We start from the raw sequence: 21,409 nt of genomic DNA on the forward strand, positions 1-21,409 counted from the left end.
TCTCACTGCCCCTGGTTCCGCTGGACTCTGCTCCTTCCATGCCAGTCGAGGCAGCCCATCTCTGCTGCAGGACCTCAATCCCTGTGGGTCACAGCCACATGGGGGGATTTCTGCTCAGTAATGTTTCTATTGCATCTGGTGTGGGGGAACCAGTACTTTACCATACCCCTGCTGCGCCAGCGTGGCCCTGTCTTTCCCCTCCGGTGCAGTGCTGCGGGGCTGCTTCAGGCCAAAGCAGCTACGCTTGGCCTCCTGCTGGCCCCTTCCTCTCACCTGCATGGGCTTCCCCCAGAAGGACCAGTTCTGCCTTTCTCTAGCCCAGCGCTGGCTGAGGGCGGTGCAGGCAGCTGCCAGGGTGCTGGCGTGGGGCTGGCCCTCACCCAGCCAGGGCTGTGTGGGCAGGGGGGAGCTTCCTTGCTCCATGGGGGTATTGGAGGTGGGTGCAGGGGATGGGGCATGGGGGCAGCTCCCACCCTCTGTGCTGGAGCACGCCAGCCAGCCCTGTAGCATGAACCATGCTGTGCCTCCTGGTCCTGCCAGGCTCTTCATCCCACCCCAGAGAAGAGCCAGCAGCCACTGGGGAAATAGAACTAACAACTTTATAGAGAAAATAAAATTACAACTAAGAGATGGGTGTGGGAGCTGCTGCCGGGCAGCTGGAGGCAGTGCTGCCAGGGCAGGGGCAGCCACACCGTCCCCTGCGGGTAAGGGGCTCCTGGGGGCTCAGCCGGTGCTGTGCAGGGGCGAGTCCCTGTGTAGGCGGTGGGTCCTGGGGCAGGCCAGCTGAGGGCAGAGCCCTAGGGAGGGCTCTGGGGCTGAGAGGAACCAGGGCAGGATGGGGGAGCAGGAGGTGGGGTGCAGCTGGGACGGCAGGGACTGGGAGCAGAGGGGGCCATGGTGGGGGTACAGGACCTCCCAGACCGTACCCATGTGCCGCAGCCCGGGGGCTGTGGGCACAGAGTCTTCTGGCCAGTGGTTGGGCTGGTGGCCCCAGGCTGGGAGGTTCAGGTGTGCAGTGCCTCCAGCACCAGCTCCCCAAGGTGGGGAAGGGCAGCTGGTGACAGCGAGAGTCCTGGGCAGTCCCCAGCCGGGCACGATGGCGGCGGTGCCAAGCGTGAGGCTTCCCCGCTGGCCCCCCAGCAGCTTCCTCCCACCTGTGCATGGTGAGGGAGGGAGATGCCTGTCTCCCCAGGGGCTGGGGCCCTATGAGATCTGGTTGTTGAGCTGACCTGGGTACTGCTCAAACCGCTTGTTGGCCTCCTCACTGAGTGCATCACCTGGGCAGGCAGAGGGCAAGAGCTGTCGGCTCTGTCGCTGGTCGAGGTATGTTGCCTGCACCCCCAGTCCCTCCACTCCCACCGCAGCTGCCCCCGGGACCCCAGACCCAGCCTCCCCACGCCAGCCTGGCCATCCTGCCCCAATCCCTGCTGCTTCCTGCAGCCCCCTTGTTGCCCTCCCCCTGGGCCACCCCTGCCAGGACACCCCCTGCCCTGGTGTGCCCTTGCCCCCCATGCTGTGTTCCCAGAGCTGTTACCGATGTGGCAGCTGTGCACCCAGATGCGGTGCCCGTCGTACTTGCAGTTGCATTTCATGGCATTGTTGGTGAAGTCGCTCTCTGCCACCTCAAAGTTGGGGTTGATCACGACCTGTGGGGCACTGACAGTGAGGGTTGCAGCCCCCTGCCCCACACACAGCGGTGCTGCAGCCCCACACTGTTTCACCTTGGCCTTGCTGGCCTCAGCAGAGCTGCTGCCTGCAGCATGGCCCCCAGCACCTCAGCCCTGGCAGGACTTGTCTCCCCATCTGCAGCAGGATGTGCTGGTGGCTGTTGCTGTGGCAGGGCGGCCCTGTCACTGAGCTCTGAGTGCTCATGAGCAGTGCTGCTCAGAGCAGGAAAACCCCAGCTGAAGCACACCTGAGCAGTTCCTGCACGAGCCCTGCACATCTCTGGGCACAAAGACAGGCACTGTCCCACACCAGCACACACCCTGCCAGCCCCACCATGCTCCAGCCTGCTCAGAGGGCAGGGAAGAGAGGCTGGGTGACTGGGGTGCATGGGGAGCTGGGGGTGCAGGGGTGGAGGCTGGGGGTGCACGTGGGAGGGTGGACCGAAGGGCTGGGGGCAGCTCAGCTGCAGCACCTGCAGGATGTAGTTGCCTGGCTTGACATCAGTGATGTCGATCCACTGGCAGTCGATGTCGTGCCGGTACAGGTCCCAGCAGCCCACAGTGATGCCCTGCTCCCCAAAGTTGGCACACTCGTACCGCTTGGCCACGTCTGCTGGCAGGAAAAGAGCGTGGCTTGTCCCTGCTACAGCCCTCTGCTCGGCCCCCACACCATGCCCCAGCCTGGCCCCAGCACGTGCAGTGGCTGGGGACATCGGCAGGGACAGTGCCGCAAAGCCTCACAGCACCCACCTTCCTCGCACTCAGTGTCCTCGAGGCAGAAGCTGGCCTTGTGTCCCTCCGCCACCTTAGTGCCATTGGGGGTCAGGATGTCGTAATGGGTGAAGATATCCATGCTGTGGTAGTGCCTGCAAGAGGGAGCCCGCAGCACCCCGCTGCACCAGTGCCCAGACTCTGGGGAGCTCGGGGGATGCTCGGGGCAGAGGAGGAGACCCACGGAGCAGACAGGAGGCTAGCCCTGCCCTGTGGCAGGCCTCCCGCTGCCTGGCCAGCCCCTCGCTGCTGGGGAAGGTCCCACAGCCCCTGCGCTGAGGCCGCAGTGCTGCGAGGTCAGGCAGAGCTCGGTCTTGCCCTGGGAAGGGAGACGGCTGTCCCACCAGATGGCCCAGGCAAGCAGGGGGCTGCACTGCAGGGCGCAGCCCCTGCACCCCCAGGGCCCCCAGCCCCAACACCGCTCATTTAGAGACAGCCCTGAGCCAAAGCAGGGAAAACTGGACACCAGGCAGCAGGAGGTGCCTCACCCAGCACCACCCTCACCCAGCCCCCACCAGCAGCACCATGACCCTCTCCCCACACTGACTCCCCCCCGGACGAGGCGGTTCCCCTGCCTGCAGGCCTGTCCCTGCCTGCACTGCGCACACACCGGTGGCACTCGTGCCAGACCCAGGAGTGCCGTCCGGCCTTGGGGCGGAAGTCAGCACGGCCGTTGTTGTGGATCTGGGAGGAGAAGCGGAGCAGGCGCCGGTGCCCATAGGGCCAGTTGGCCAGGCGGGCCGAGCTGGAGAGGCAGTTCTCCTCGGCGGCGCAGTACAGCATGTGCAGTGGACGGTCCTCAATGTACGCTGTCTCCTGCACCAGCGGGGCGTGCAGCAGCAGGTCGGAGGCGGCTGGGGAGCAGGCGGCTGATCAGGGACTGACGGCCACCCCGCTGCTTGGCGGGCAGCAGGGACGGGGCAAGCGCCCAGTGCAGGCAGGGCTGAGCCAGCAGGGGGACGCATGCCCTCCCCATCAGCTGGGCACAGGCTGACCCTGCAGCCCCATCATTTGCAAGCCCCATTGCCTGCAGCCCTATTGCTCACAGCCCCTTTATCTGAAGCCCCTGGCCCTACAGCACCATTGCCTGCAGACCCCACTGCCCACAGTCCCCTCTGCCCGCAGCCCCCGCTGCCCGCAGCCATCACGGCCTGCAGCCCCCATCACCCACAGCCCCCATTGCCCAAAGGCCCCACCACCGCTCACTCTCAGAGCAGATGACGCCTGCGGCGAAGCGGGTGCCCGTGTTCTTGCAGTTCAGGCTGGCGCTGTGGTGCTGGCAGTGGCTCAGGGACATCTCATGGCCGGCGCACTTCACCCCGCTGAGCACCATCTCTGTCACGTTGCTGGCATCCCAGTACCACGTCTCCTGGGGAGGAGGTGAGACAGACTGGGTGGCAGGGCTGGCTACTGTGGGTGACACGGCTCGCACACACCCAGGCTGCAGCCAGCACCTAGCCATGCCGCAGCGCTGCCCACGTACCCAGGCTGCCCGCAAGGGTCCCATCCCACAGCACGGAGCGGCCGCATCCCTTCGCCCCCCTACAGCCGTCAGGGAAGCTCCGGTGCCTGTGCTCGCTGGGGTGTTACCAAGGGCCTCCCCGCCGGCACCTACCGTCACTGCGTGCAGGGAGTAGCCCAGGCCAAGCTGGCGACAGGCCACCATCGCTTCCTTGGTGGTCCAGCCATCGCTGCACACCGTGCCCCACTTACTGCCTCGCTTCACCTCCACGCGGCCCTCAAACGCTGTCCTCCCACCGGCTAGGCGGATCTGTGGGGAAGCCCTGGGGCCGTGAGCGGGCATCCCATGCCGTGCTGCCTCCCACCCCATCCCCATCCCATTCCTGCCCCTGTCCCTGTCCCCGCGGAGCAGTGGTGGTGGCGGCTTGCTGCTCTGGCCAAGTTGGCGCTGGCACCTACTTGTAAGCCATGGTTAGCGAATCCCAGACCCAGCTGGCGACAGGCCACCATCGCCTCCAGCGTACCCCAGCCTTCGCCGCAGACCAGACCCCAGCGGGGCTGGTCCCCGTTGCCAGTCCCCACCGCCACCTCGACCCGCCCCTCGAAGCGGCTCCGGCCCCCGCTCAGGCGAATCTGCAGAGAGAGGCAGTGGCAGCAGCATCATCACCATCACAAGTGATGCTCCCGCTGCGGGGGCTGCATGCCGTGGGACTGTCCCGCCCAGCCCATCCTGCAGCTGCTCTAGCTGCCCCGTCCCCAGTGCAGCCAGGGCAGGACCCACAGATGGGCCCTGGTCCAGGGGCTTTAGGGCACACAAGGAGGTGGCAGCCGGGAGCTGAGCAGAGCCAGGCACAGCTTTGGTCAGCAGGGGCCTCACCAAAAATGGTAGGTTTGGGGACAAGAAATTGCTTGTGAGTTGGGGAACTGCCTCACCAAAGCAGGGAAAATGGTTCATTTTGAAATGGCATTCTCATTTCAGAAATGACAGTTATGAGTACGTTAAAAATTATTAAAAAGCCCAAAGTCGATGAAATGACAGGGCAGAGCAAACAGGAACACATGGCTCCATTTGCTTATTTCATCAGCAATAAAAAAAAAATCTCTTGGTTGGCCCACAGCGATTTTTTTTTCTGGTGCTTCTACTGGGGGCTGGCAGCAGGGAGGGCAGCAGGGAGAGCAGCAGGGAGCAGTTGCCCCACACCACCCCACACAGCGGGGCACCAAAGGGCACCCAGAGGCCCCCACAGCTTCCCTTCCACCCCTCTCCTCATAGGGGCAGTCTGAGATTCCCACTCACAAAATCCCCAAGCCCCCCAGGGCAGCCCTTGCCTCAGATCAGGGGAAAATGCGTGGGTTGCAATGGGACATGGAGGAGAATGAGAGATGATGGGCCATCCTACAGCGAGTCCCATGGGCCCTCCCCAAGCACCCCACTCTGTAGACCCTGATACTGGGAGCCGCCGGGCACCATGGCCCCGCAGATGTGGGCAGCCCCCCGCAGTGCGCACCAGGTTCTCGTAGCCCATGTAGGGGATGTTGCAGCGGATGGCTGCATCCTCTGTGTGCTTGCAGTCCTCTTGTGTGATGTTCTTGAAGGGGCAGCTCCAAAGGGACTTCTCGGTGCCCAGGCACTGCACCTCGTTCATGTGGATGGGCCCCGTCCCTGCCGGGGGGACAGCAGGGCTCAGGGCCCAGAGGCACAGGGACAGCCATGGCCATCCTGTCATCGTGGCTGCCCTTGCTCCTCAGTGTGCACCAAGGGAGCCTGGCACACTCCTGGCCCCCACGGCTGCTGCCCAGGGCAGCACAGCCGAGTGGCTGCAGTCACCTGGGGATGCTCAGGGCGAGTCCTGCACCGTGTGCGATCAGCAGACAGGTGCCCACAGAACAAGCCCAGCTGTGGCTCCCTCCAGCCCAGCAGAGCCTTGCGCCTGGACAAGTGCCTCATCCAGGTCTACGCCTGACTCCTCCGCCCTGGCACCCTCACCTTGGCCCATGCGTGCGCCGGTGAGGGCCTCCTTGGCGCTGCCGAAGCCCAGCTCACGGCACACCACGCTGGCTGACAGCAGGTTCCAGCGGTCGTCACAGATCGTGCCCCACTCGCTGTTCTTGAGCACCTCGACGCGGCCCTCGCCGACCTTTGCGCCACCCTTCAGCCGGATCCGCGGCTGCAGGGGAGCGGGGTCAGGCCACGGCTCGGGACAGCGCAGTACGGCGCAGTGCTGAGCGGCGTGGCGTGGCACAGCGCAGCATGGCATGGCACAGTGCGGCACGGCACAGTGCGGCACAGCGGCTGCTGGCCACGACTCCTGGGATGTGCAGGGACAGGACACCGTCCCCACCGCCTGCTCCATGCGTTGATCACCCAGGGGCCCACACACCCACTCTCAGGTGCAGCCCAGGGGACAGAGCACTGCAGTGTCCAGCTGTGGGCCACCACAGGACTCAGCCCCCTCCCTACAGGGCTCACCTGGCCCTGCTGCTGTTGGCGCTGCTTCTTCTTGTGGGCATTGCCAGTGGCAAAGAGGGGCCCAGGCACGCAGCTGACGACAGCGGGCATGCCAGCCCCGCAGGCGGCTGAGGCATTGCCCCGGTAGAACTCGAAGGTGCACATGGAGAGGTGCACCTCCGTCCCCGTGCAGGACACAGAGTGCAGGCGGTAGTTGAGCTGCTGCCGCTCTGAGAAGAGCCTGCAAGGAGAGAGGAGCCCTGAGACACAACTGGCACAGCCAGCCGGCAGTGGACGTGTCAACAGCCACGCTGCCTGTCCGTGCCCCGTGCAGTGTCCCCCAGGGCGAGACGTGTGGTGACTGTAGGGTGCCCGCCCCTCGCTGGCTGCCTGCCCCACGTCCCCAGCAGCACAGGGAGATGCATGGCTCCAGCAGCACTGAGCGGGGCTCCTGGCACTCAGGCTCTCCACTGGAGCCATTTACCTCTTCTTGGACCCTATGTCCTCCCTGCGCTTTTGTTTAGGCTGAGATTTGGCCTGCCTGGAAAACAGAAAACAACCGTCAAGGAGCCCAGGGCCTCAGGCTGTCACCTCCGCTGGCTGCAGTGACACGGGGACCACAGCCTGCCCCAGCTTTCACTGAAGACTGAACTGGGAACACTGGGCTCCCAGGGAGACTCATGCACGTCCCCTTTGTGCACGCAAGGGTGCAACGGCATCATCTGCTGCCAGCAATGTGACACAACTGCCCTCCGCAGCAATGATGCAGTTTCCTGCCCACATCCCATGAGGAAACTGTGCCGGATGCAGCAACATCCCCTGCTGCCTTGTCACACAGCAGAAGATCAAACACCACTGGCAATGATTTGATCTGTCAGGTCCAAGCAAGGTGTGCCCATGTCCTTGTCCAGACACTAGACAAGGGAGCAAGACACCCAGCAAGCACAGGACCAAGCAAGCAGCAGAGGCAGCGAGTGCTCTCCCCAGTGCCATGGGGCACAGTGAGACTAGCTGCAGGCTTGAAAGGACCCACTGCCAGCAAGGGGAGCTCCCTGGGCACATGCTGAGTGGTGTGAGGAAGAGGAGGCTGCCCAGGGCCCGGCATACAAGTGACGTAGGTATGGTCCCAACAAGCACAAATGCTTTGCTTCACTCGGGGAGGAAAATGCTGAGCAGGGCAAAAATCCCAGGGACCACAAGGAGTGAAGTGTGGAGTGCCCCAAAACAGGGCAGGGGACTGACACCCCTGCTAGGGACAAGGCAAAACCAAGCCTGGCAACTGACCCCACTGGCCGGTGGCAGGTTCGTGTCAGCCTGTGCAGACCAGCAAGCCCCAGGACACAGCACAGGGCTGCCAGGAACCAAGATTCAAACAGCTGGACAGAGGGCATCGGTGCCTGTTCACACTCATGAAACCGCACCTCGATCCTGCACCCAGTTCTGGGCCCCCAGTACGAGAAAGACGTCAGCTGAGCAGTGCGGGCTCCGGGGAGGGCCACTGAGCCAGTCTGGGCTGGAGGAGAGACAGGGCATAGGGCTGCTCCAGCCGGGGGCTGAGATGCCTTCAGGGGCCTCTGGCAGCAGCTGACCTGCCTCTGGGGAGCCCAGCTCTTCCAGCCGTGGGAGAGAAGAGCACAACAGAAAATAGGCATGGCTGGCAATGCGAGGTTCAGACTCGGTGCAAGGAAAACTTTTTCCCCACGAGCGCTGTTCAGCATTGGAGTGGAGGCCACAAGGCTGAGGGATCTCCATCCTCAGAGGTTTTCAAGAGCCAAGAGGATGAAGTCCTGGGTTGACCCACAGCTGTCCCTGCTCCACGCAGGGGGGTGGACCAGGACTCCCCAGGTCCCTTCCAGCCTGGATTAGCCCGTCACCCCACATACGACTGCAGCTGTTCATGCCCAGATTGCTCAGCCCCAGCAAACCAGCGCATGGCTTTCAGGAGAAAGCTCCTGATCCAGGCAGAGGGAAGGGAGCAGGCTGCAGCTCCATGGACTCCACAGATCATTTCACCCAGTGCTTCAGGGGAAACACCCACTCATTGGAAAAGGGCAGTCAGCACCAAACCAGACAAATAACAGCAGTGAGCAGGACCTGTGGCGGGGGTTTGAGGAGACCCCACAGGCTGACCCTGGCTGGATTTCCATCACCAGTGCAGGGCCAGCTGCAGGAGCTGGTGAGGATGCCTGTTGGGGACACAAAGCTGGCAACTGTCACAATGAAGAGCTCGGGATGGGTCCAGCGTGTGGGGCACCTTCGTCACCAGGGAAGGTGGTGTGACCAGGGCAAGGTTGTGTGCTGGGGACAGAGCAATGTCTCCATGCGGCAGTGGGCTCAGGCAAGAGGTGCTATGTCATAGTCCAGAGAGGATGGGCTCTGGCTTGCTGTACCCACCACCAAATCTGGCAGCCGGGTTCAGGGACAGAGGGAAAAGGCAGCCAGACTATCCCTTGGGACTGGCAGAAAGGCAGCAAGAGCAAGTGGGCAAGAGATCCTGAGCAGACGCAGCACTCATGGCAAGACCTGCCACACCGTGCCCGTCACACCGGTGCCCAGCACTGCTAGCACTGCTGAGCAAGGGCTCTCATTCCCGTGCCAGCCCACGCAGCCAGCCCACCCTGCGGGGAATGGAGGGGCGTGCAGCCTTTCCTGCTTTCCCACTGCTGCTTTCTGCAGAAAGCAGCCCATTTCCACAGCTCTCCCTCCCCATCCTCCAGGAGAGACAGCTCCACTCCGAGGCCTCCTGGTCCCCATGGGGCCGCAGCACAGGACACTGCAGCCCTTTCCGCGCCTCCCAGGGGATCCTGCCCATAGCAGGTCTGCAGACCCTGACCCCTGTGCCAGGACTCCTGCCTGGTGTGCCAGATGGGGGCTGCTCTGCCTGGGGCATGGCCAGCCCGGGAGAAAGACTGTCTCTCATGGGGGATAGGGGACCCCAGCACGCACAGGCAGGTCCCACCAGCATGGCATTCATCCTGCCTGCCCAGCACAGCCTGCTCCGTCCAGATCCATTTGCGCCAGGATCCATCCTGACGGCAGAGACCGGCGGGGCTGGACAGCCCAGCTCTGCCAAGGGCTCAGCAGACGGGGCGCCCTGGCCCCTTACCTGCTGCCTGGCCTCAGGCTCCGGCCCTTCATCCTGGCTGCATGCTTCAACCGCCTGCAGGAGCGACACCGCAGCTGCCCGGTCAGGGACACGTGCAGCGCCAGGCACCGCACTGGGCACCGCGCTGGGCAGCATGTCCGTGCCCACACCCCTGGGCCCCTCGCTCGGGCCGCGGTGCTGCTGGAGCATCCCTGCCTGGCTGCGCTGCAAACCTCCCCTTGGTACAGGGACCCCCACACTCTGCGCTGGAGGGAAATGAGGAGGTGCGCCACTGCCAGGAAAGAAAAGCTGCCCTCTCAGAGCAGCCTCTGCAGTAGTGCATGGTGCAGGTGGGCAGCCACAGCCCCCCAGCCACGGCATGGCCTTGGTTAGCCAGTGCTCATGTGGCCAGCTGGTGAGCAACAGGGATGGGAGGGGTGCTGGGGAGCCACAACACCCAACAGCATGGCCCCCCACTGTCCCCCCAGCACTGCCCCGTGTGCCTGGCACTGTCCCCAGCTCTGCCCCAGCCTCATGCCCCCAGCTCTGCTCTGACACCCCAACCCTGCGGGCTCCTTGACGGCCTCACTCACTTGTAGAAGTTCCTGTTCACCTTCTTCTCAGCAGGGAAGCCCATCATGCCACAGACGACACGGCTGTTTTGGCTGTCCCAGCCCTCGTCGCAGATCTGTGCCCAGCCATCCTTGTAGCGCACCTCCACGATGCCCTCCGTCACTGGCAGCTGCCTCCGGGCCCCAGACACCACCGGCCGCAGGCGGACCTCCTCCACGTGGCTCTGCTCGGTCTGCAGGGCACAGGTCAGCCCAGGCTTGCACTGCACCCCGCCGCCCCAGCTCCCTGCCAGCCCTTTCCCAGGGATGCCCTGAGGACGCAGGCGCCCACAGGAGATGGGTTCCCCAGTCCCAGGTGGGGAACAGGGACAGCCAGGTCCTGCATCCCTGCACGCCACATCCGATGGCCCTGGGTGGCCAGGGACCTAATCCCATCCTGTGCAGCCAGTGACCCACATCCCCCTGGTGCCCCGGGTGCATCTCCTGGGAGTGCAGCCAGGAGAGGCAGCACTGCCGGCCTGTCACCTCTGGACCCTGCACCTGGAGGGAGGGTGCCCAGACTGCCCCAGGCACCCACCCAGAACAGGATGGCAGCAGGGGTGCCGGGACACTGGACACAGACTGAAGGAAATGCAGCCCCAGCCCCCCTTGCCTCACAGGAGACCTGCCGCCCCATGCCCAGAGCTGTGCCATGTCCCACACCCAAGCCATGATGAGCAGAGCCTCATCCTCCATCCACAGGCACTGTGGATGGAGCGGGCAGACAAGGGCCTCCACTGGGAAGACAAGGGCAGCCACAAGCCCTGATCTGAGAAACAGAGAGCCTGGAAGAGAATGAGAGAGAGGGAGAGGCCAAGTGTGCCATAGCAGTGTGGCACGGAGGAGCAGGTCTGGGACCAAGGGTCCCTGGCAGGCAGGAGAAAGAAGAAAACAGGAGAGGTGTGAGACAGACCCCCCGGCTCGGAGAAGCTGCCGGGTGAAGCAGCAGCTCGGGTTGCTCGGGGGAGGCCGTGGCAGCGCCACGCTCCCATGTGGGGCAGGGGAGGGATGTGCCTGCTGCAGGGTGTCCCACCACAGCACAACTGCTCCCCTCAGCCCCAGAGCCAGGCTGGGCTGGGCGCACCCCAGGGAAACAGGTGCTTGTGTGACTCAGGGGCACTGTGGGTCTGGGGAGCCAGGGCAGTGGGGCAGCATGCTCCCCTCTCTATGGGGAGATGGGGACAGCTTCCATGCTAGGGCTGAGGGAAGACACCAGCAGTGTCCCCTAGTCCTGCCCACGGGAGCCTGCCAGTGGGCGGTGGAGAAGCTGCCTCCTGACTATTCAGGGAGGACTGAGGCCAGGCTGGGCTGACCCAGAGCAGGGCTGCCTCATGGCAGGGCTCCCAGCAGCTGGCTCTGTGGCATCCTGGGCAGCACTGGCTGCCCGCCCTGGTCAGCAGCTTCCTCACCTCAATGACATTGGAGTCCTTGAAGCCTGGGATGCGCTCGTCCTTGCAGATGACACCTGCATCTTCCTCATGGCTGCAGTCGCTGTTCCCCCAGCCCCGGTGTTTGCAGTCCCCAATGCTCTTCTCACCTCCGGCACAATTCACATTGTCCAGCCAGATCCGCCCTGCCAGACACCAGGGCCAGGGGTGAGGGGGGCCCAAGCCCATGCAGCACTCCCTGGGAGCAGGGAAGGTGCCTGTGGAGCACGGCCAGGGACCACACAGGTGTAGAGCTGGAGTGTGGATGCTGGGCTGGGGGCAGCCCTCCCTCGGCACAAAGCTGAGGCCGGAAAAATGCCAAGAGTAAAGCCCTGAGTGGGGAATCTGCAGAGGGGAGCTTCCACCTCCCCAAGGGGCTGCTCTGCGAGACACAAAGCCCATGCAACATGCACCCCGGGGTCTGTACAGCATCTCACCTGCAGCACAGCCTGCCACACCCCTGCACCGTATGCCCACACCAGCCCAGACCTGCAGCCCCCTACGCCACCCAGCAGCCCTGCTGCTGTAGTGCATGCCTGCAGCCACCTATGCCCTGGATACATGCACAGCCACTCGCACACAAACACGCAGTTTCCCAGCCCACTTTGCGTACGCCTACGTGCGCACGTGCATGCACGCACGCCCACAGACGCTGCCAGGCACCCAGCAAACACAAGACCTGCCTGCCCCCACCAGTGCATGCAAACCTGCGGCGGCACACACACCACCCCATGCCAGCGGGCTGATGTGCAGCCAGGCCGACCCCAGCCCATGCATTACAGGGGGCTGTGCCCACCGCCCCTTTCTTACCGACGCCTTTGCCATACTTGGCACTGTGGGCCCAGCCAGTGGCGGCCACAAAGCCGAGGTGCCGGCACAGCACATGCGCGTTGGCTAACGTGAAGTCATCGTCGCAGATGGTGCCCCACTCATCGTTGTAGAAGACCTCGACACGGCCCTCATTGTGCTTGCGTGGGTAGCCAGCCAGGCGAAACTTCAGCTGGGGTCCGGAGGCGTGTGTGGGGCCCGGGGGGGTGGGCTGGGCACTGCCCACCCAGAGCCACAGGCTGCTTAGCAGCACCAGCAGCTCCTGCCATGCCCATGTGCTGCAGCTCCCCATGGCAGCTTGGCTCTGCAAGGGCAGAAAGGGTCAGGTTATGCGGGACAGTCTAGCTGTGCCGAAACACCAGCTCCCCTGATCCCGTGCTGGTTAAACCCCTGGCTCAGACGCAGCTCCGCTCAGCGCCGGCGCACCCACGCATCTTGTCCCTGTGCAGAGCCACCCCACTCTCGCTGCCCACCCAGCGTCTCCCAGAGGCAGCCCCCTGCACCAGCCCCGTGCCCCCAGGGCTGCCATCAGCCGGGGTTCTGCCCAGCGCCTCCCTGGCACCTCGTGCCGCTCTGCAAACGGCCACTACTGAAATCCCACCGTGCTGCCAGGTCGCACCTCCTGCGCCGAAGGGCAGTGATGGCATACAGGCAAAGGGGTTTGCGTCACCCCCAAGAGAGTGAGCTTGAGAGGAGGGGGATCAGCTGCCAGAGCAGAGGGAGCCAGAACAGGACCAGGGCCCGGGGAAAGCCTGGCTTAGACCATCCAGGAGCTTGATCCACCACGAGCAGAGCAAGGGCTGCTGGCTGTGAGGGGCTGCCAGCCCACGCCCCTGCCCACTGTGAGGAGCAAGGCAACTGGAGCCTTTCGCATTCCTCTCTGTGCGGCATTCCTCCAGCTCTCCAATAACATGTGTGGCTCCCCGAATACCTGAGGGATATGTGGTATTCCTGCACCAGCTCCATCATCAAACAATGGTGAAAACACCTCTCTGTGAACCCTTCCCAAGCCTAATCCCATTTATCCTGTATGGGACCACTTTAACCCTGTGGATGCCGTGGCAGCCCAGGAACAGCATTTCTGCACGGGCAGTGTCAGCCCTGCTCCAGCCTGGGCTCGCTGTGCTTTTGACGGCAAAGCTCCGATGCTCATCCAGCACAGCGACCCGCCTGCCTCCCGCCACCACACCACCTTTCCAGCCAGCCCCTTCCACAGGTGAGGAAGCACCCCCCCAAACCTGGGAGACCCCCAGGACAGGCCACCTTAAACATATCTCTGCCTCCTACACCCCCTGCCCTGAGAGCAGATCCTGCAGGCCACACTCACGCAGGCTGTGCTTGTCATTTGGCAACGTTAGAAAGAATAAGGTCTGCCTTACCGACAGGTGGGGGTGATTTAAAATTCCAGTGTTTAGCTGCAGGGGAAGGAAAACAAATGCAAACCCCACACATGCTCCCAGTGTGGGGCTGTGCCGCAGGGACCCTTCTTGCAGACCCTCCCCATGGTGCCAGCGTGCTTCCTTAGCCAGCACGCTTCCCTGTACGCCTTCATGGCTGCTCTCTCTCGACTTGCTGCCTGTGTGCCAGTTTGGTGGGATGGCAAGGGTGTGTTGGGGCATCCTCAGGGACCGCAGCTGCTCTTCAGGTGCTGTGCTGTAGGAGCCCCTTTCGCTGGACTAAGGCCTGTCTGCATGTCGCCCCTTTGCTCCTGGCCCCTTGGCACCCGTGGGGTCACAGCAGGGTCCCGGCAGCAGCTTTGGGAAGGGGGGTCCTCACAGAGCGAAGGGGCCAGGGAATCCACCCTCGGACAGCACAGCCTCTCCAGAGCCTCACCATCAGCCTGGCTGCCAGCACAGGGCTGGGGGCTGGCACAGCTGACCCTCTGCCATGCCAGCCCCTGTGGCAGGGTTCCCGCAGAGGCTCTGCTAGCAGGAATCGGCCCCGTTCCTGCTCTGTTCACTTTTCCAGATGATGGAGGCCAGGCAACCCCTCCACCCTCTGGGAATGCCTCCTGGACCCAAGGCAAGGACGAACCAGGATGGTCCCCAGAGACAGCCCCTTTTCCATGCCGGTTGCACCAACAAAAACCCCTGAAGGGCCCCAATGCTGCTGCCTGCCTGCCCCTTCAGGCATGCACCATGCTGGAGGTGACACCAAGCGCAGCGAGTTTCTTGGGATGAGTGCCTCGTGCCCACAGAGATGCTCAGGGAGAGAAGGAGAGAGTAACAAGGACCAACACCACAGGTCCAGGCCAATGCGAGGTATCGTGGTGGGAAGCACACCAACCCCCTTGGGGCAATCACATCAGCGTGGGGTCAGGCTCTCTCCTCTGTCACAGCCTGGGGCACGGGGGACACCACAGTGCTGATGGAGACACAACAGCAGGCAGGAGCACACCCCGGCTCAGGGCAGCCTGCAAGCCCTGGGGTTGGTGGGACCTGGCTCTGGGCTTGCCACACCTCAGCTGCCTGCTTTGGCACTGCATGAACAAAACAAAGCCCAGCAGGAAGCATATTTGTGGGCAGGCAGCAGGGAAATGCTTTGCTGAACCTTTTAATCAGCCTGTTATGTCGGGAGAAAGAGGAGGGCAGGCACAAAGGACCAGCCCGGCCCCGCCAGCGGCTCAGGGAAGGGGGACTCTGGGCTTGCCAGGGGCAGGCAGGGCAGGAACGCATGATCTGTATCTCTGCTCTGCCTAGAAAGCAGTGGGGGGTGAGTTTTCCACCTCACAGCAGTAATAAAACCCTTCTTATTCCACCCATCGGTCACTGAGGGGACATCCCTCCTGCCCAAATGAAGCATTATAAATCCTCAGAGTTATACCACTTTGCACATGACACAAAAGTTTGGGCCTTCTCCATGCTAATTGTAACACACCTTGGGAGACTGTGAAAGGTGCAAGCACGTAAGGACTAAAGCTTCACCAGCACTTTTACTGAATGAGCAAGATGATCTCTGCTGATGCGGACTGCAGGCAGACTCCGGGCTGTTTTGCAACGGGGTCAGTGCAACGCTAAAGGACAGCAGCACAATTAATGCCAATCTCCACAGTTCTGCAGAAACAGCCCGTGTCAGAAAGCTGGTGTGACCTTTTATGAGATCACAGGTTTGGTTAATTGGAGGAACTGTGTTGATATAACAGGCTGAGACTGGAAAGCATTCAATTCATCTTGCACCACCTCTTAATGAATAATTAGCACTCAACAAAATCAGTGCACCTTCTACTAACTGGATTAAAACTGGTCACCTGCTGGAACTAAAATGTGGTTACAACAGGGACGTCACCATTCATTGGGCTTTCTGGTGAGGATCACATGCTTTTCAAAGCAAAACTGTGTCTGGAGGAGGAAAAAAAGACCTCTCCTAGTACAGTCTGCAAAGGCAGAAATGTGGGGGGACTGTGGAGAACTGTGATGGGGACAGACCTGGACAGCCTGGTAAAATGGCATCATCCTCGACTACAAGGAAAACCTAAGCCTGTGCGTTTAGGACCAAAGCATGTAGGACCAGAGGCTAGAACACAGCACGTGAGAAAGTGCCTGGGCTTTGTGCGGCAAAGTGCCAAGTCCCCCCCAAGCCGCAGTCCCCACCGAGCCCAGCAGTGTGACCTCCAGGACCTGGTATGCTCAGTCTGAACAGGATCACCGAAATCAGAAGTGTCAGTGAGACCTCTTAGCTTGATGCAAGGTCTCAGCCCCAGCCCTGCAGTGCCACGGGGCAGACCCACATGTGCCTGCGGTCTCACAGGGTGCGGCCAGAAGAGCTGATGCTGGGAGGATTTCCATGTCCTGACGTGGTGGTCAGGGTGAGAGCCATACAAACATCCCCCAGCCCAGGACCCCGACCCTTACAGCAGTGGCAGGAGGTGCTCTGGGACAGGGCAGTGATGTCCTGCTTGATGCCCTGCTCTGTCACCCCCAGCTCAGCTCCCTCAGCCTCCATAATTTAAAGCTCACTGTGGATTTCTCTTCCTCACAGTCCTTCAGTTGCTTTTGAACCTGCCCAAGCTTTTGCCATCCGTTTCTGCATTAGCCCCAGCTTGCCACTCTCAGCACTCTTCTCTCGGGTTCTCTGGCTTTCCTCTGCTCGGGTCCAGCGTCCCCCATCCCCACTGCGCTTCCTCTGCCCTCACAGCTCAGCCTGTCCTCAGCTCCTGCCGCTCGTCTCAGCATTTCCCAGTAAAATGCCCCGTTGAGGTCTGCACGGGCTAACAGCACCTCCTGCACCCAGCCTCGGATAGCTGTCGGGCTGGCAGCATGAGCTCCCAAAGGCACAGCAGGAGCCGTTTCCCTGTTTCCATACTATCTCCCTCCCCGAACGTGCTCCGAGTCTGTGTGCCACGGAGGTCAGGCTAACAGGGCTCTCATTGTCCGATCACTTTTTCCATTTTCTGAAATGCGAGCAGTGCATTTGCTCTTCTCCAGCCATGTGACGCTGCCCAACTTCCCTGCTCTGCTGGCAGGCTTTGCTCCGGGTCCTGCCTGCTGCTCCTGGCTGGGGAGCTCACCCCAGCCCCGGCGGGGCTGTCCTGGGGAGCTGCAGCACAGATTTGCAGGCTGGCGGATGGGGCCACTCTGTGTGCAGCATCTCCCAGTTTCAGCCCGGGCGCCTTCCCTCCAGTTGGAGGGCCATCCCTGACACAGCCTCACGGCCCGTGGTCCTGCCGGCTGGCACAGCAGGAGGGCACAAGATCTGTGCCAGGGCTGGGACACACAAGCTGGAGGGAGGGGTCCCTCCACCCTGGAGGTGCTGGTCACCCAGCACAAGAGTTCCAAGGGGGATTTCCCATCTCCTTCCCACCTCTTGGCCTTGGGAAGGTGCACCCTTTGCCCAGCCTCCGTAGGCTATTCCTGCTGAGAGCAAGGGTCCCACAATGGTGACAGCTGCCACCGTATTGGCACACGGGACAGCTGGTGCCACCAGCAGCACAGCAGGAGGATGCTGGTGCTTTCAGAGGATGAGGAATCTGCAAGAACCGCACACATTTGCTGGAGAGGGCAACAGGCAGAGGTGCAGACAGCCTGGCCATGGCCAGCCAGCACCTGTGGGAGGGGCAGGGGGCCAGGAATCACCTGGGACAGGGACAGGGTGTCCAGGCATGTCCCCTGGCTGCTGCCACTGCACGTCTTGAACAGGAGCTGGGCACAGTCCTGCCTGGCCTCGCCTGCTCCAAGCATCCCAGCCATCCTGCTGCCAGCTGCCTGCTCCAGCCAGGGATCGTCTCCTCTTGGACTGGGGCTCCTGCCAGAGCCGCCAGCCAGCCAGCCTGTGCCGCACTGTGCCGCGCCGAACGTGCCTGCCCCAGCACACAAGTGGGCTCAGATGTACAGCAGCACTCACACTGCAAGTGGAAAGGGCTCGGGAGGACGGGCTGGCCCTGAGCAAATGCTGGGCATGGGAGCTGGAGAGAGGCCCGGGTCCTCACTACTGCCCAGGAAACCTCAGGAATGTCCCAGCTGGATGCGTGCAGGGCCCTGAGCCACCTCCCAGCCCATGGCTCAGCTGGTGCTGGTGGCGGGGCATCCTAGAGCCCTGCGGGGCTGAACCACCGGGGCTCCCTGCACTCTCCTGGCCTCAGGCCTGCGCTGCTGAGGCTGGTAGGGGAACAGGGACCCTTTGGTGCAGAGGGCAGGCCTGCACAGCAGCAAGAGCCATGGCACTGCTCGACCTGCTCCCACACCAGTCCCACCAGCTCTGCCTGTCACAGTGGATGACGAGGGCTCCTGTGCCCCCCAGGACAGAACACCCTGGCAGGGCCTGCAGCCCTCCTAGCCAGGTGCTGCTCCTACCATTGCTCCACTCCCCCAACTGCATCTTGCACAGGGGCTGTGCCTCATAAGGGGGCTCGGCTGTGCTGGTGGGGGTGAGCGGGCTGCTGGTTCCCAAGGACTGTTCAAATCCGATGTGCCATGTGGCATTCTCTGGGCACTTGGAGGGACATTGGTCTGCCACAGAGAAACCCCAGTGAATGGCAAACAGACCTCAGGAAAGGGCAGCTCCTGATGAAATGGGGCCCTGGTGCATTTGATCAGCGTGCGCTAGGGCAGCCAAGTGCAGGGCATCCTTGCCGCACGGGAACATCCCAGACCGCAGCAGCAGGGAAGGGCCAGGCCATGGCAGGCACCTCAGGAACATGCTTTCTCGCCAGCAGCCTTGGACACACACACAGGAACATGGAGCAACCCAGGCACTGACAACTGGAAGGACGCAGAGTAGAGCAGCACAAGTGACTGAAGAACTGGGAAACCCGCCAGCACAAGGAGGAAGAAGCTCCCTCTGTTTATCCTTCCTTGGGAAGGTTAAGGGGTGACACGGTCACACTCTGCCGAGGCCCACACCAGGACATCCCTGTGAGCATGGGGTCGCGTCCCCAGCACTAGGGGCAGGAGAAGGTCTGGTGGGTCCCATGGCTTCAGGCGCTGGGCTCCATTCCTCCCCTTCTCCCCAGAGCCCCAGCACGCACAGCCCAGCGCTGGCCCTTTCGCAATCCCGGCTGCCCAGATGGGGATGCTTTGCTCTTCCTGCTTCCCGCCAGCCCTGGGGAGCCGGGAGTGTGTGCACATGAGCTGGGGGAGCCCCAACATCCCCACCCTGCTTGGGCCAGGACCGTCCAGCTCCCTGCCTGCAGGGACCCCATGGGATCAGAGCTCCAGGGTGAGCACAGCCAAGGTCTGGAGGGCAGCCGGGCTCCACAGCTGAGCTGGTCTCAGAAGCACCGGGGAACAGCCCAGGGCCACCACAGGAGCCTGGCCACCCTGACAGGCTTGGTGATGCCTCCCAACACCACCCCCCCCCCCCGCTGGCTAGGAGCTCACTGCCCCTCACTGCCCAGAAGGTAGGGTGCCTGTCCCCACCACCCTGCTGCATGACCCCATCCCGGGCAGTGACGGGGACACTGCTGTGGACAGCACGCCCTGGCTCCCGGGGCTGTCCAGGGTGTCAGCTGAGACACAGCACTGAGTGCACACCAGGGCTGCGCTTCCCTTCCCCTGCTCACTATGGGCCAGCCCCATTGGGCTACCTGATGTCCCCCTGTCCTGCTGTCACCATCTAAGTCAGGGCAGGTCACAGTACAGCTCTTTGGGGTTCCTAACACTGCCCAGTTTCCCCAGGACACAGCTGGACCCTCGGCTCTGCCAAGGGGCTTGCCTGCTCTGCTCTGAGCTCCCTGTGCTCTGGAGGGGCAGCCCAGGGAGGAACCAGCTGCAGGCAGGAGGGAAAGACCCCAGAGGAATGTGCAGACGCTGCAGCCATCAGCCACACAGTCTCGACAGCCCAGACAGGCTGAGGGGCAAGTGGTGTGTCTGGGGGGCCCAGGCACGCCGGAGCAGAGAGGCAGCCTGCTTGGAGCTACTGGGAGATAGGCGACATGCTCAGCTGCCTGCCTGCTCCTCTGGAGAGCAGCTGCGGAGATGCAGGGCCAGCAGCAAAGAGAGAATTGGGGAGGCAGTCCCCCTAGCCCTCACATCTCTTCATCCATCCTCTCTTCCAAGGGCTACAGCAAATTCTGTCCTCATGGAAATCCTGAGTCTCCACCAGCCTTTGTAAACCACATGCTCAGCAAACAAGCCTCTGAAGCCTGCACACAGCGCGCCCAGAGATACAGTGTGGCTGCACAGCCCCAATGCGGCACCCCACAAGCCTGCTGGGTCTGCTGGGCGCCCCTTCCCATCGAGCACGTGGGGAACGCACGCTGCCAGCACTGCCCACACCCTCCCACCCTGCCACACCGGGACACGCGACACAGCGAGCGGCGTTACCAGCTCCCCATCCACCGGGCCGCCCGCAGAGCGCACAAAGCAAGCTTTCTGCGGCGAGCGCCGGCCTCCCTCCCTACAACCACGGAAAGGCAAAGCCCGTGCCGCCAGCACCCCGCAGGCACGGCACAGACATGCTCTGACAGCCAGGGGCTTGGGACAGAGAAACCCGCACGCCGGCACTGCCCTCGCACGGCGCGGCCCCACGCAGCGCGTCCCTGCCCCAGCGGCGGGGGCTGCACAACCACCGCACATGAGACAACCAGCCCCCCCGCACCGCGCCAGCACCGCGCCGCCCGCCGCGGCTCCCCACGCACCCCTGCGGCTCTGGCCCCAGCCCCGCGCCGCCACGGCGGGGCCGGCAAGGCGGCACCTCCGCCCGACATCCCCGCCCGCGGCCCCCGCCCGACACCCCCGGCGCCCCCACCCGCGCCCCTGCTCGCATCCCGACGCGGCCAGACGGGCTCCGCGGGTGCCGGGCGCGGCTCGGGGCACCCAGCCCCCGCCGCTCCCGGGGTCGGTGCCGGGCCGGTGCCGCGCCGGTCGGAGCCGCGCTCCCCCGCCGGCGCCGGGCCGGTCCCGCTCGGCCGACGCGGGCCGTACCTCTCGTCCCCGCGGGCTGCGCGGCTGCGGCAGTGCCGAGCAAGAGCGTCCAGCCGAGTGCCGGTAGGGCCGCGCCGAGCCGTGCCGAGCCGAGCCGAGCCGCCCCTCTCCGCCCCGGCCCGCCCCGCGCCGTGCCCAAGTGTCCGGGGCCGGCCCGCGCCGAGCGGCCCCGGCCCGGCCCCACACCCGGTACGACGAGGACGGGTCCCGCACCCCCGGCCACCCCCCCCGGACTGGGGTCGGCCCCACCGGGGCCCCCACCGCGGCTGGGCTCTGCTCCAGGGCCGGCACCGGCCCCCCGGGACGGAGCCCCTGGGGCTGCCCCGCTTCTCCGGGGCCGCTCCGGGGGCCGCTGCCCGCTGCGGGACGTCAGACCTGGGCCTTCCTCCGGACAGCCCTCCCTGCTCGCCCGTGGAGGGTCCCCGAGCCTTGCGCCCACCTGTGTGGCCGTGGGCATTGGTTCCCACCAGCCCAGGGGCACCGAACTCCCTGTCCAGCCTGGGTGACCCACGGCAGCCTCGGGTACAGGGATGGGGCTGCTGACACCCTTCGGAGCGGCTCTCGGCACGGCAATCCAGAGAGCGCAAAGGTGCAGGGAAGGGCAGGGCTGTACACCCCGCTCCTGGCCTGTTGCACACCCCTGCCCCAACCTCCTCCTCACACCTGGGGCCGGGGACAGCCAGCTCTGGAGGGTGTGGAAGAGAAACCTTCAGTGACAGTTTGCTCCTTCCACCCCTCCCTGCCAGCACT

The 21,409-nt window shown here is 63.6% G+C and overlaps 1 protein-coding gene across 15 annotated transcripts; it reads right to left on the bottom strand.

Annotated features, from left to right (window-relative positions):
- Nucleotides 1-581: 581 nt before the first annotated feature.
- Nucleotides 582-20,744, bottom strand: LOXL3 (lysyl oxidase like 3). Of its 15 annotated transcripts, XM_075092379.1 has the most exons (16): nucleotides 20,660-20,744; nucleotides 12,282-12,603; nucleotides 11,454-11,617; nucleotides 10,027-10,238; nucleotides 6,833-6,889; nucleotides 6,370-6,589; nucleotides 5,887-6,067; nucleotides 5,408-5,562; nucleotides 4,359-4,532; nucleotides 4,054-4,209; nucleotides 3,645-3,807; nucleotides 3,049-3,292; nucleotides 2,418-2,533; nucleotides 2,141-2,277; nucleotides 1,535-1,646; nucleotides 582-1,277 (listed from the first exon to the last, which is right to left on the bottom strand). In XM_075092379.1, exons 2-16 carry the CDS (start codon nucleotides 12,589-12,591, stop codon nucleotides 1,204-1,206), a joined length of 2,475 nt encoding a protein of 824 aa, XP_074948480.1. In that variant the 5' UTR covers nucleotides 12,592-12,603; nucleotides 20,660-20,744; the 3' UTR covers nucleotides 582-1,203. The 15 variants fall into 15 exon arrangements, 14 of the variants coding, with proteins under 14 accessions (XP_074948480.1, XP_074948473.1, XP_074948472.1 ...); XM_075092372.1 differs by lacking the exon at nucleotides 4,359-4,532; XM_075092371.1 differs by lacking the exon at nucleotides 4,359-4,532 and having other exon boundaries at nucleotides 2,141-2,280.
- Between the last annotated feature and the right edge of the window lie 665 nt (nucleotides 20,745-21,409).

The sequence above is a fragment of the Phalacrocorax aristotelis genome, chromosome 4 (assembly GCF_949628215.1).
Source record: "Phalacrocorax aristotelis chromosome 4, bGulAri2.1, whole genome shotgun sequence".
Lineage (NCBI taxonomy): Eukaryota > Metazoa > Chordata > Aves > Suliformes > Phalacrocoracidae > Phalacrocorax > Phalacrocorax aristotelis.